This window comes from Buteo buteo, chromosome 3, assembly GCF_964188355.1.
Source record: "Buteo buteo chromosome 3, bButBut1.hap1.1, whole genome shotgun sequence".
Taxonomy (NCBI): Eukaryota; Metazoa; Chordata; class Aves; order Accipitriformes; family Accipitridae; genus Buteo; species Buteo buteo.
In genome coordinates, this window is record NC_134173.1 from 33,731,609 (window position 1) to 33,746,503 (window position 14,895).

The following is a 14,895-nucleotide window of genomic DNA, read 5'->3' on the forward strand; positions in this document are numbered from 1 at the left end:
AAAGAGTGTTGATTTAACAAAAATAAGTATACCTGGTTTCTTCTGTTCTGCCAGCTTGCACTGACTCAGTGTTATCTCACAGCTTCTCAAGCTGCTTCTCTGCCCATCTTCCTAGGTAGCTTCCAGGCATATTCCCCAAACCTTTTTACTCCTGATAGTCCAATTCCATTTCCAAGTTATCAGTGAGAAAACTGGCTAGCAGTTGCAAAACCAGTGATGATGGTAATTACTAAGTAGAAAGCAAGCTCCAATTCAAATATCAGTATGAAAACAAACACTGAAAGTTAAATGATGCCAGTTTTTTTCTTTGGACTGTTGTGATTTTTGTTACCATAAAGTCTAGTGTCTTTCACTGTTGCATTTGATACCCCATCCCAACAAGGTATCCAATTCTATCTGAAGCGGTTGGGAGCTTCTGCTACAAATCCAGAACAAGACTTGTATTCACACCAATGGACCTAACAGGAAGGCATCTTAAAACACTGACACTGCTCTATCTCAAAGCAATTACAAATTTATTACATTGTGATATATAACCTGCTAATTTAAAATATAACAGACAGTGTTTTGATTTTGTGAGTATAAAACAGGAATATTCTTTTTAATAATATGAATCATTTCATAAAAACGAAATATAAAATAGAATGAAAATGTTTTGACCTTACTCAACTAATTTCAATCCCATCAAAATAAGGAAAGGTCAAAATCAAATATCGTTTTGGTTATGAATTTCCAAACAAAACTTGGATTATTTTTTTTTGTCCTGTAACCATTTAAAATTACTTGTCTTTTTTTTTTCATTGAGGTTAATGAAACTTCTGAATTTCTCTGAGATTAGATTTTGTCATTTCTTTCAGTTATGCTTATCTTGTTAGTTCAAGCTCTATTAAGACATGCTAGAGTTTTTGATTCACAATGTAGCATATGAGCAGAAATGGTGTCATATCTGTTGAGAAATTCTGGTTTGCGTTTTCCTTGGTATATGGGAAACATTTCAGTCAATTAACAAAGTGGAATTATGTGCTAGTTTATACACTTGTAAACTGGAAGTAAACCATATTTGTATTCAGTTGATTCAATGGACGACTTCTGTACTAAGCCTGGTATCATGCCCCTTCTTCATTTAATCTGGTTTTAATTTTCATTATTCATTGTACACTATTATTTTGATTTTTTTTAAGCAGGATTTTTACACTGTGTCATCTGTGGGAAATACAGATTTTTCAAATTTCACTGTGAATGATTATTTTTCATTAAGACCTTCTGCAGTTAATTTTGGATCTGACACGTGCATATATACAGATATAAATATATATATCAGTTATTTGTACAGGATCTGAAAATCTCAAATAAATATGTGGTATTATACTATTCCCATTTACTGATAGTCAAAGCATACCAGAAAAAAATTAGCTTTTTTTAAAATGGTATGCCATGTTGTTGTACTTAGGACTTAAAACACTTTTTGTCTTTTAAATGACATTATAATACTATTCCATTTTGGGGAATTAAAGGGAAAATCATTAATGGATTACACTGTCCACACTCATGTAATCATTAGCATGTAAAAATGTCCTTTTATGCCAAGTGGATACAGGTACTAAAAGAATTTCTGAAAGGATGAGACCTTCTAAGAATTCCATTGGTTTTATTCATTGTATTCCATTTCATTCCATTCATTGTATTCCACTGTTTTTTTTCCATATTTTTTGCTAAAATCATAAATGCTTTTATACAACTGTCCTGTAATACACACATCCAAAACACTGCCCAAAGAATATGGCAGGCTAGAGTCTAAACAGCAGTTAATTTTAAACAATATTTTTAAGTCTACAATATTTTCTGTCTACAGAAATGGAGAGGTAGTCATGTTATCAGTGAGGAAATATAAATTACGTGCTGGTATTGCATTCATGGTTTTTTAGTCTGAAACTGAAATGGCAGAGCTAGGATTAGCGGGGATTTTGTGACTGAGTTTTGTGAAAACAGAATCCAGTTCGTAAAGAAGTATATTTAGCCCAAACAATTTCACTAACTATATTTTACCACTTTGGTCTGTAGATATATAAAACTCAAAAATATTTTGTACACTTATTTCAATTTGTGGTCATACTGATTTTTGCACTTCCCTATTTGTGAATCCATTTATCTTAGTTTGCATCAATCCAACTTGTTTTGCTCACATAGGAAAATTTTTAAAACTTTTATGATTGTTTAAATATATATAAATGTAGTTATTACCACATGATTCTGAAGTCTAGTTTCTCTGGACCTCACAGGACTAAATGTGTGGGTTTTTATATTAACTTTTGAATAAATGTCCTAAACTGAGGGTAAAGGAAAGAGAAAACTTACATTAAACTGTGACCTTGTCATTAAGTATTAACTTACCTGCTTGTTAATTTGAAAAAGCATGCTCAGTATTTGAAGAAGTGGAAGCATTCCTGTCTTTAGCTTACTTAGGTATCCACGCAATTCCCCAAAACCTTGCAAATCAAAATCTCCTGAGTGTTTATAACCATTAATGTATTTCCTTACCTCCTTTAGGAAGATTGGTACATTGGTTTGTTTTTTTGTTTTTTTTTTTCTTAAGTGAAATCAAAAGATGCAATATGATGTGGGAATTCACATCCCAAACTATTAGCAGTAGGCATAATGCTAGAAGCATGAAATTTATATTTAAATGGGAAACAATTGCCTTGGCAGAGAAATCCCAGTATCTTTTTTGTAAGGAAATTCTGCGTTGAGAGCTAATGGCGAGAAAAATGAGACTGCAGTGCCAGATAGTCAGAGGAGAACTTCTGTTCGTCTTTGATACAAGGCACTGTTATTTAGGCAAAACTGAGAAATGGTCTAAATCATTAAACCGTTCATGCAGCCCCCAGAGCAGTTAAGAATAAGGAGACATTTAATCCCTGCTTGGGCTCTGACATCTGCACTCTCTCTCTTTGAAATTAAATACGTAATTATATTCAAACACTTCTAGGGAATCACCAAAAGGTATCATTGGAAAAGCAAGAGATCAGACACAGATTTTTTTTTCTAGCAACATTCCAGGCTTTAACCCAAAGCCAAACTTTTCTGTTCCAGTTTTCCATAGAGCATTTCATATAAAGGCATGCAGTAGCAGCCCATTGGTATTTAACCTTACCATTTTCAGATGATTCTCCTGTAATACTGCTTTTTCCCTCTGAAAGATTATATGTTGTGTTGTTTTTTTATTTTGCCATTTCCATCAGTTTGCTTTTGCCAAGCCAGAACAGACTGGGTTACTCGTTAAGTCATTTTGTGGGTGTTTGTTCTGGGGGCACTAGATAATTGTTAGTGCAAACAATACTGGATAAACAAACAGGAGTCCAAGATACATTCATTCCTTTAATGCTGCCTTGTGGCTCACTGATTCTTGAAAAAATTGATGTTTATACAGTGAATCCTTAATTGAGCTTTCTGATTACAAATGCTTGCAACTAAAATAATAAATTTTGACTGGCAGGTAAATATTCTTGTATTAACCAAGGTAAAATGTTTTAACCAACGTTAAAAACCTTGTTAGCTACTAATTGCCAACTTCAATTCTTTTGAAGCATAGCTCTGCTAAGAGCTGGACATTTTTTTAAAAAGCTTTGTCAGGCGATTATTTTCCTCACTGCCAAAGAAGTGCACAGCTTTGCTCAGTTCAAAGTTCATCTCGGTCCTTGAACTATCAGGTAGATTGAAGGATGTGCAGCGTAGGGCCCTCCAGCTTTATGAGTGTCTTTCAACTTAATTTCTTATTTATTATAAATTATGTAATTCTGTGCAAGGGATATGCGGATTCCCTGTTGATGTATTGAACTCTGTGAGGGAAGTATGAGGCTGTGTTTGGATCTAGAGACTATCTGTTCCCAACTCATTGAGAAATTTTTCACCAGATGAGTCCAATATGTTACTATCGTAAATTATTAAAAATCATTATGTTAACTGAACATAAGTAACTCAGTGTTCAAATGAAATATAATTCAAGTGTGCTGGAAAACAGAAACTGAATAGGGTTTTATTAATCTGTGGTTACTAAGCTGCTCCTTTGATTTACTGTGCTGTCTGCATAACTCTGACCACTCTTCCAGTGGCAAACTGGATGGAATGAATATGCCTTCATGGAATCTGCACTTAAAGTATGCCTCTTTTTTCCCCAAAATATTTTTCTATCCCTTAAAGCACAAAGGACTAGCTATGCTACATGTAAGGATAATTTCTAAGCCTTTTTTCCCTATTTATGATAGAGATGGGTTTGGGTTTTTTTAAATTATTGCTAAAAAAAAAAAGCCCCTGCAGAGTTACAAATGTGCATGTTTCATTTCCTAACACACACAAAAATGACAGATGTGATTTCCTTCAGACATCTCCAAAATGTAGAGCACAAAAGATGTTGGTAAGAATGGAGGCAGGAGAAGGACTTGAAAAGGCAAACATGAAGTTTAGTAGTGAACTACTATCACAGTTAGTTGCAGATCTGATATTTGTGCCTTTGACACATGGGTTTAGTCTGTTTCACAGTTAGCAATTCAGACGGTTCTCAGATAATAAGAATTTCTTGTGGCTTATCTCCAGCAAGTAATAAGTATACAAGCTGCAGTGATGTCATATGCTAAATTAAATTGCATTTGATAATACATCATTTCTCCATGAACTTGTTATTTGTGCATGCAATACTGTATTCTTACCTTGCACCGGTAACCTTGAGAATGAAGTGTTTCCTACTACTGCTTCAATAGTATTTTATTTGGCTTGTGGTATTCCCACAAAGTGTCTCTTACTACTGTTGCTTGCACATGAAATTTTCTTTTTGTTTGGTATCTTATTTTATTAAGTATACTGGAGTATTCAGTCACGGAAGTACTTTGTGAAATTACATCTATTATACCACTGGAATATGACCTGATTTATTATAAGAAGATCAGAGCATAGCTCAAGTGCTCAGTGCATTATCCTAAATGAAGCTTCGTCTCTGAGGGCTGCCATAGCCTTCAACTTTACCGTTATGTTTTAGCCATTGATTTCCCTTTAGAACACAAATGCCATAATAATACTGCTCGGTAAATGTTTCTTCAGTATTGAATAACTGCTTGTTCTGTCAAGGGGGTGTCAAATTCTGTTCCCAACCTGTCTGTCATGTTACTTCCTTTCCATCTGTCAGCAGAGATGAGCTAAGTAAGTTTGGTAACGCAGTTTTGGAGGAAGTACAGATTGCAAATCAAGTTGAAAGGAAGGAAAGTAACTTTTCAAAGCTTGCTTCTTAACCTATCTTTGACTGCAGTGGTTCCCTCCCTACCCTTTCAGAGGAAGCCTCACTGCTGCTGGAGCCATTCTTTCTCATTGAGTAATGCACGCTGCTCATGCCTCCCACCGTGCTTGCACACCCTACTCTGTCCTGACGCTGTTGCTGTTTCCTCTGCACCTCCTCCCTTCAAAGCCACAGGCAGCTCCTTTCTCACCTTCTCGAGCACAGTTTGTCCCAAAGCAACCTAAGGGTGGGGAGGGGCAAAAAAAAAAAAAATCAAATATTGGGGCTGAAGGGGAATGTGGGCTAGTAACCGTTGGGCTGTCTTTGTGAGACTGAAGGAAGCTCCTAGGAGAGCTGGAAAGGTACACCGGTAAAAGTGGCTGTGATTTGGAGATAAGGGGGCTGCAGAGGTTAGCCAGAGGCTGATCAGGGATATCTGTCAGCAGTGGGTTTCACAGTTCATAATTTTACAAATGCTTTGTTTTTAAAATTACTTAGTTTTATATTTTCTGCCTTTTTTCATGTATTACAGGAGGACACAATTACTAATCATTGGGGCATTTTACCAGCATAAGATCATAAAATTTCTGCATAATGCATGATACGTATTCCTGTAATTTAATCATCTAGAGTGTTTATTTGGGGTGGAAATACTGGAAACAATGACATTTCTGAGCTTATTTATGAGGTACTGCACTTTGTAATGAAACCTTCTATGTGCTGTTTCTAAAATATCAAGTGTTGTAAAATTGCTGGTAGTCAGGAAAAGAACATTGATAATGAGCTTAAATTTTCTGTGTGCAGCTGCAGATGAGAATCGGTAGGAAATAGAGGGATACAGAAGCAGTGGCAGCTATATTGCAAAGATTAGTAACAGAGTTGTTGAATGCCTGAGAAACAAGTACACTCATTGCAATGAGTATGATTTTGTGTTGAGAATTATGTAGTTCCAGGTTTACATTTTAGACAATATTTTAATAGTAAAAGCTCTTGTCACAGGTCATGAAAAACTGCCTCTAGCCAGCTTTCCCAGAGTATACTCGGTGTGTAACCTTTCTGTGGGAACAAGACAACTTATTTCAGTAGGACATGGATGTCAGGAGAGTATTTGTTGTATATTTTATTTTACCTATTTGTAATTTAGCATGTAGGGGAAAAAAGGAAATATCACCAAAGTGATTGGCAGGTAGATTCATCAAGTATCAACAGGTAGTGGGAGGCAATATTTATAGTTTGAGGCCTCTCTCTCTGAAGGCTGAGGGCTTTGTTTGCCATGACAGCCCTCAAGACATAGGACAGAGAACTATGGCTTCTGCCTTTCAGAAATAATTTTAAACGTACTAGAGTTAATGCAGTGGTGTTTAAAATGTTGGGGTTTTTAAAAGGGTTTAAAAAAGGGGGGGTTAAAAAGAGTTTCAAAGGGTTTTTCAATAAAGAATTTGGTATTCATGTGAAGCTTCATACCTCTAAGATTGCTAAATTATTATCTGAGCAGAATTAGAAGTTATTTTAGATCATGAGCTGCATATACAATCAGCTATGATGCTGCGAAGCCTAGTTGTTCTTGACTGTGTGGTAATGCAAGTATTTCTGAAATAAGTAAATAAATGCATAATACATGAAAACAACAAAAGACAATGGAGTAATACTCAGTTTTGTAAATTACCTAGATTAGGTAGGATTTAGATAACAATGTAGCTAAAAAGGAACCAAAGAGAAATTGTCATTGACTGTGGAACCAAAATTGCCCAAACCCAAACTTTGCAGAACTTTTATTAATAAAGCAGAAGATAACATGCATGAATACACTTTTGACGGCAGTAAGAATTACTGACCTGATACAGTTAGGGCCCAAGAAAGGAGAATATTGTGCAGTACTTCAGTTTATATTTTAAAGATAAATACGGTTATAGTTCCAGAAGGCTAAAAAGTCCTCAGAATACTTTGCTAAGGTGAGTAAAGCTTCTTTCCAATTTCAGCTTACTCAGCACCTGGAAAGAGAGTTCATAAAAATTACAAGGAAACATACTTCACTGCACATTGACTGTCCCACCAGAGAAAAGTCAAAATTGTAATAGTGACCTTGTTTTTTATGAGCACTTTGAGAGCAGAATTACAGATATAGTTCCTTACTGGATCTTGGTGCACCTGTAAAGCTGATGAGGAAGGAATTATGATGGGTCCCTTTTAAATTCCTGCATTGTAACCCAGCCAACCTAGGCTAGCTCTGCTAGAAATTAGTCTAGAGCACAGGCTGTGAACCAGGCAGAGCTCAGTAAATAAAGAACATTAATCTCGTATGTGTGTGTGTGCTTGGGTTTAATAAAACTGCATCCAGGGCAGCAAAACAAGTGAAGAGGCTTAATTAAGAGATTAAGAGGTTTTATTATTATTAGGACTTAAATTTGTGAACTATGTAAGCTATAGTTTTTAAATTTTATTTTAAACTTAGGCTAATGGGGCAAATTTTATGTTGGAGCTTTGAGTACTATATTTATACAAATAATTGTAAGCATGTATTTAATACAGAATAGCAATAAAATGCTTGATGGAGAGGATTTTGTTACAAGTTTTGTTTCTCTAGCCATCGAATGAAATTACTGTTTTGCCCAGGAAGTGAGCACCTGGTTTTGGCTGGGATAATTTTCTTCCTAGTATGTTGATAACACACTGATGTTTTAGTTGTTGCTAAGTGGTGCTTATCCTAAGTCAAGGACTTTTCAGTTTCCCATGCTTTGCCAGCGAGGAGATGCACAAGAAGCTGGGAGGAGCGTAGCCAGGGCAGCTGACCTGAACTAGCCAAAGGGATATTCCATACCATAAAACATCATGCTCAGTCTATAAAATGGGGGGAGTTAGCTGGGAGGGGTGGATCGCTGCTCGGGCATTGGTCAGCAGGTGGTGAGCAATTGCATTGTGCATCACTTGTCTTTTCTTGGGTTTCATTTCTCTCTCTTTGTTTTATATTCATTTCCATTACTGTTGTTATTACTACTTTTATTATTGTGGTTGTTGTTGTTTTTGTTGTTGTTGTTATTATTATTATACTTAATTTTATTTCAATTACTAAACTGTTCTTATCTCAACCCACAAGTTTTACTTTTTTCCTGGTTCTCCTCCCCGTTCCACCTGGGTAGGGAGGAGTCAGTGAGCAGCTGTGTGGTGCTTAGTTGCTGTCTGGGGTTAAACCACGACGTTTGCCCAGGAAGTGTTTCCTGGAGAAGTTATTGGCTGATGCATGAGTATTTCTATTGCAGAACCAGCAGCAGGACACTGTTATTATCCTCTGATAACAGCCTGTTCCAGTGGCTTTATCTCATAAATAAATGAATGCATAAGTGTGCATTGGGATGAATACAGTTTAGGTAAAGGCCAGGCAAAGTAATAATCACAGGATTTGGTGTGACATTTTGCCAGCACTCACACTTATTCCTGACTTTTCTAACATTTGTTTTTTCAGCTTATAAATATTTCTGCAAAGTAGACACACTGTTAAATGACACTGGCTTCCTTGGAGAGATTATGCATGTTAATAAAATGTGAGACAAAAGGTATTGATGCGTCATGGTTTTTAATTAGGGGAGAAAAGAAAAAACAACAGTCTTTTAGAAGAGAGGGGGTATTCTGAAGAGCGACACGTAATTGTCTCAATTTCTGTTACTTTCCAGTATACTCTTACTTTTGAGAAATAAAAAAACCCCACAAAACACAAAAAAAAAGAAATTTACACTTGTAATAAGTAAGTTTGAGTGTCCTGTGGAAGGGAGGAGGTTGTGGGAACATAACAATTCCTTTGATTATATTCAATGAAACTGGGTTGTGTACTTTATAAGAACCAGGAACAACTTCTAACACCTTACACTTCCTAATCCTGTTGCAACTTTGATCATTTCTCTTTTTAAGCAATGACTATAACTGGACCTAACAAAGAGAAGTGCAGTTGCTCAGCTCAGACAGGTAACTTTTATGTTTTGCAGTATCTTTTTCATTCTAATGAAATCTTTCTCTTCATTTTAGACAAATATCACTTGCTGTGTGATAGCACATGGATTTCAGGACCGCCTGTGAAGAGGTAGGATCAGATATTTTTCTTTTCCAGCAATAGTAGAATCAAAATCAATGAACTTTTAATCCTTTTTATATGCAAAATCCTTTTTTTTACCCTTTTTTTCTGAAATGAGAGGAATTATATAATCAAATATAAGTTATTCAGCTGTTCATTTTATGCTGGCAGACAGACTTTGTAGTAGAAGATGAAAGAATTTGCCCAGGTGTATTCATCACTAGCCCTCACCTCTGTCCGTTCCAATTTACCTCTTTAGGCACGATGTAGGTGCAGGTAGCTATGTTTTGTGTGAGCTTTGCTCTTAGTGAAGTGTTTATATCTGAAAGCCTGTACATGAAGAAAAACATCAATGGAGCCAGAAATCTGTCTAGCGCTCTTCAGCAAAATCAAGGGGGACATGTAGAAGTATTGGAAAAAGGTGGGTGGGGAGAGAGGGGAAGCTGTGAAGATGACCAAAATGAAAAGCAATTCCATTTTGATTTGATGAGGTAAGAGAATTATTTTTGCTTAAAATAGGTATAGTTTCATAATGTCAATGCAAAATACTTTACCTCCACTAGAGATTGGAGAAGTGCTTTGCTTTCTGTGTTCATACTAACTTTGCCTTAAAGAAAGTAAATGAGATGTATTTGTAGACATTAAAAAGGGCATCTTATTTACCCCATGATTTTCTATGAACAAATTGTTTTAGTGCGTTTTCACAAGTTCAGCAACTGAGACACAGTGAGAACCATTTACACCAAATTACATAGTGATGCCAATGCATTATTAAGATTAAAAAAAAATCATGACAATTACCTGTATGCTAAGAATCGCAAACAATGTTTGGGAAGTTATGATGGGGAACAATTAAACTGGCCATATCTTTAAGTGTGACCATGATCCCATAAAAAAATAGCAGTGGAGGGACGGGAACAGGAGTAGAACCAAGAACTAAATGCAGCTAAAACTAATTTTGACCTGAGAATAAATTGGTATAAGTTAGGGGGGAAGAGAAAGTAAGCAGACTAAAGAACATTAAATCATGACATCATTCTGAAAGCAATAGTAGGGTCAAATACTAATATTACAGTGAAACTTGCCTTTAGGAAAGAATACTGTGATGGTTGCCCAGGATGCTATATATCAGGCTTTAATACCGCAGAAGGTCCATGCACAGTCTAAATTCTGTAACACAGCATATCCCAAATTATTTGCCTGGAAAAAAAGCATTCTTTTTGGTTTTGAGGTTTGGTTTTTAGAATAGAATATTTTCAGTTGGAAGGGACCTGCAATGGTCATCTAGTCCAACTGCCTTACCACTTCAGGGCTGACCAGAAGTTAAAGCATGTTATTAAGGGCATTTTGTTTTGTTGGGTATTTTTAATTTCTTTTTGAATGCACTTATTGAAGAAAAGAGGCAGATACATCTTATTTTCATAGGATTTTATGTTATTATTTAAACTGTACACTAGTATAGATTATTTAGTGGCAATTAACTTCACTCTGTGCCCAGCAGCAGTAATGACAAGAGCACCCACAGAAAGATGACCTGCATATGAGTCCTATCTTAGCCTTTACAGTGCAAGTACATTGACAAATCTGTTTCATTCTGTATCTAGCTTCTAATGGAGGTATTGATTGCAAATTTATCTCTTTAAAAATCAGCTGCTTTGTTGGAACTTCCATGATTGATGAGGGAAGGAGAGGATGACTCCATCCATCCTAAAAAAGCTCCCTAATCTGGAGACCCTAAGGAAGCTTCTTTAGCTTTTAGATTAATAAAATTAAATGAGGTGGATTCAACCCCAGTTTATCTGCTTTGTGTAAAATGAGCTTTATGCCGCAGAATCACTGGTGTCACTTGTAAGAAATGCTGAAAACTATCATCTACAGCTTTCCTCCCAAGCCAGTCAAAGTTAATAAAATATAGACTTTCAACCTACTTTTCATCAAATGCCTATGCCTAAATAAAACATCAGCAGCCTTATGCTTACACATAGTGTAATTTTTAACTAAAACCTCAACACTATCATTGTAAGGCATAATCTGCTTTGGTTTTTATTCTGGGGAAAATATATTGAGCTGGATCTGAAAGCCCAAGAGAGGGGAGACAGCTGCATCTCTGTGTCCCCAGGTCCAACCAGTAGTGAGGGTGAAGATGTATCCAGAGTAGGCATATGCACACAGAGCACACATATACACTACATGTATCCATATATAAGTATATGCTTATGTACACAACCAGCCACAGAGTTCACATACGGACACACAGAGCACTCACACAAACACAGAGAGCACCAACAGCATCATCCTGGTCCTCTCTCTGGTTGAGCAGGATGGAGGCCCACTCGTGAGAATATATGTATATGTATGTACAGTGTGGATGCCTCCAGCAGCGGGGCTTAGAGAGTCTCCCCAGCAGCTATCCTCAGATCCCAGTCTTCCTAGTTTCTGGCAGCTGGGCATATGAGCCCCTGAGGCCTCAGCCCCTCTCCAGCTGCTGGTACAGACCGTCACACACTCTCACATACACATACACCCCCACAGAATCCCTCACCCAGGAAAAGAATTAGAAAGGAATCTAATAGGAGGATAGGACAGACTGCACTGACCAGGCTCAGCGTGTGGCCAGACAAGCATACTGACCAGAAAACTATTTACATGTGACCAACCCCTTTTTATCCTCTTAACCCTCTATTTTCCCCTACTTGTTCCTCCCTAAGTCACTGAATCCTTTTCCCCGCCTTTGGTTCCTCTCTTAACATCCCATAATAAGTTTTGTGCAATCCAAAACTGCGTCCCATAATGTGTCCCACGCCCATGTCCCCAGGCAGTGACCCCCACATAGTCCAAAAGGTGCTCTCGAATTTTCTTATCATGATGGGTTTCACACCTGGACACTGGGCCTGAGGCTGTCCAGGCACAGCTCTGGCAAAGGACCAGACCATATGTCCCTTCCTCTGAGTCCCCAGTTTGGGTTCCTGCCTGCCATTGTGCTCCTGTGCACCTCTGGGCTTGTGGTGATGGGCCTTCAGTAGGCTGATGTCCCTTTCGATGGAACTAGGTAGGGTGTTATTCAGACTTCCCCCATCTGCTGTAGTCTGTCTGTACTCTGTGTGTGTGCAGACAAGATTTTATCATGCAACCTAAGAGCTGTGGTTTTTATCTACTTCTTAGCTTCCAGAAGGGTTCATTTTTGTTTCTCCACTGATGTGGACACTGTCCTTTGAATTGCACCATCCAAGAATTAATTACTTAATATGATTGTTCACTTGAGTTCAGTATGAGATGTAATCATCCATTCTATTTCAATTCCCAATATATAACTTTCAGCTATTGCATTTAATACAGTTTTCTTAATACCTTAAGATTTGCCAGACTTGTCACCAAAAACTCGTCTAGTACTTGAGCTTCTTATCAAAGTGGTGATAGCAACTAAAGAAAATACCATTGTGGCACTACCTCCTTAATTAACTTGTGATTCTATTCCATTGGCACATCTTCAGCAGCAGTTTAGTCACTCCAAGCCACAGATATTTTGATATTATTTTATTTATTTCAACTATTGACATGAAACAAAGTAGCTGCAGACTTTGCTCCACATACTTTTGTTTAATTGGTTATCTAGTCAGTACATTTACAACTTTCAGCCTTCTTTCTCCTCCATCCCCTATTGTATCAAATTCTCAATTGCACTATGTATCTGGGAAAAATAACCTCTTGTCTTCTATGCCAAAATAGTTACTAGACAGTTTTTGATAATGGCAATAAAAGCTGTCATGAGGCATCTTGGCTATTTGATCTTCCTCTTATTCCCCTCTTTGTTTCCTTTCCTCTGAGTATCTTGTCACCCTTCTTTCCCCATCCTCCAGTGCTGTAACCACCACCACTGTAGAAGAACTGAGAAGAACATCTCACAAAATGATGAGTGGGGCTCAGACTTCCATTGGTACTTCCATCCCCATCCTTGCTAATGGCAGTAAATGGTTTGAACTGAGTTTCAATTAGCATAAACCCAAAATATTCCACATAGATGCACTGAGGCGAAAGCACATTTTTTCATATTGTCCATGGCATAATTTTTTTTCCTTAAACTACTCTTTTCATTCTAAATACCTGCTGCTGTAGTACATTGGATATCTCTGAGGGAACCTTCATCCTTTCATAGCACTGATGCTTTTTTCTAGTGTCTGCCAGTGGGATTTGGTTTGAGATTTGGACACTGAAATGGTCTTGTCTACTTGTAGGTACCTGCACATGTACTTTGTGCCTAAGTTCTTACTGCAGATCTGAATAGTACAGTCAGTGGAACCCAGTGAGCAATTCAGTTCTCCCAAAACCTGCTGATCAACTGAATTGCTCTCTACACTTTATTGCCTATAATAAGCATTGATTATAATAAGAGCTTAAACACTTATAAGTAGACAGGTACAGTTTGTTGTCAGTCTCAAGATGATTACTATGATTCTAATGATTATTTTCTCCTGTAAGCATCTTATCTATAGGCTGTGCCACCTTTCAAGGCATCTTAAAGTAGTTTTATTCAACAAGAAAATACCTTCTGTGCTAGACAATTCAACTGGCACTACAAAAAGATGAGGTCTTACACACATGCATGCATTTTTTCTAAGCGAAACTACCTGGTATCTGATGATGGGAAAGTTGTTAATTTTTTCTTGTGGCTTCTCCACTTGCTAGTTGTGGGAAATTTTCCATGGTTTCATATTTAATTATTCTGGTTTCCATGCTCTTTTCCCTCACTAATCAGCAAATGTGTCTATTATACTGGTTCTTGTACATATTCAACAATTTCTAAACCATAAGACTATCCAGCTCCTCTTTTAGCCTTTATCCTGAGCTTTCTGAACTTTACAAGAGCATAAATCATAGAGTCACTGAGTTCTTTAAATGCTCTCCTGTATTCACTTGACCTTATTCTATATTCTGAAAACTATCTCTTGGAAGATAACCTCAGTCTCTGACATAATACTGTCCTCTGCAGTAAAAGTACCCTTCTGATGAAATTTAAGACTTGGGATGATTATAATGCATTAGAACATCTTCCCCTTAGATACTTTTTTTTTAAAGTTGATATTTTCCATGTACTTGAACAAGCTGCAAGAACAGCTTTCTAACTTTTCTAACTTTTGGAATCTCATCCTTTTCTTCTATTAGCTCGACTTTTTTTCCTAATGTAACTTCAAACTTATTTAAATTAGTAAATATCCCATTCATTTTCATGCTTATAATCTATTAATCTGTTTTTACAGTACTGCCCATTGTTTTTCTGAAGGATTAATTTGAATTGGTAAACTATTTGTTTGTCCTCTGCTTTATGAATCCTATCAATATTCTTGTAGACTTCACAAACTTTATAATTTGATACATTCTGTTGTTCACAGGTCTAGTGACCTCTATTTCAACATCCATCTTGTTACGGTTTTTTTGCCTGCCACAGAATGTGTTTTAATTTTTAAGCAGTATTTTGACTTCCTCGTGACTTTCTTCCATAAATCTTGTTATATACTATTTTAGACTGTTTCTAGTCACCTTTATGCTGTTTTCTGTTTACACATTTCATCCT

The 14,895-nt window shown here is 36.8% G+C and overlaps 1 protein-coding gene across 1 annotated transcript in view; it reads left to right on the top strand.

Annotated features, from left to right (window-relative positions):
- SNTG1 (syntrophin gamma 1) overlaps nt 1-14,895 on the top strand; it is a 349,189-nt gene that overhangs the window by 173,031 nt on the left and 161,263 nt on the right. The window contains exon 2 of the mRNA XM_075023274.1: nt 9,281-9,335. Coding sequence (XP_074879375.1) covers nt 9,309-9,335 — 27 coding nt within the window. The 5' untranslated portion in view covers nt 9,281-9,308. The remainder of the gene's footprint in view (nt 1-9,280; nt 9,336-14,895) is intronic.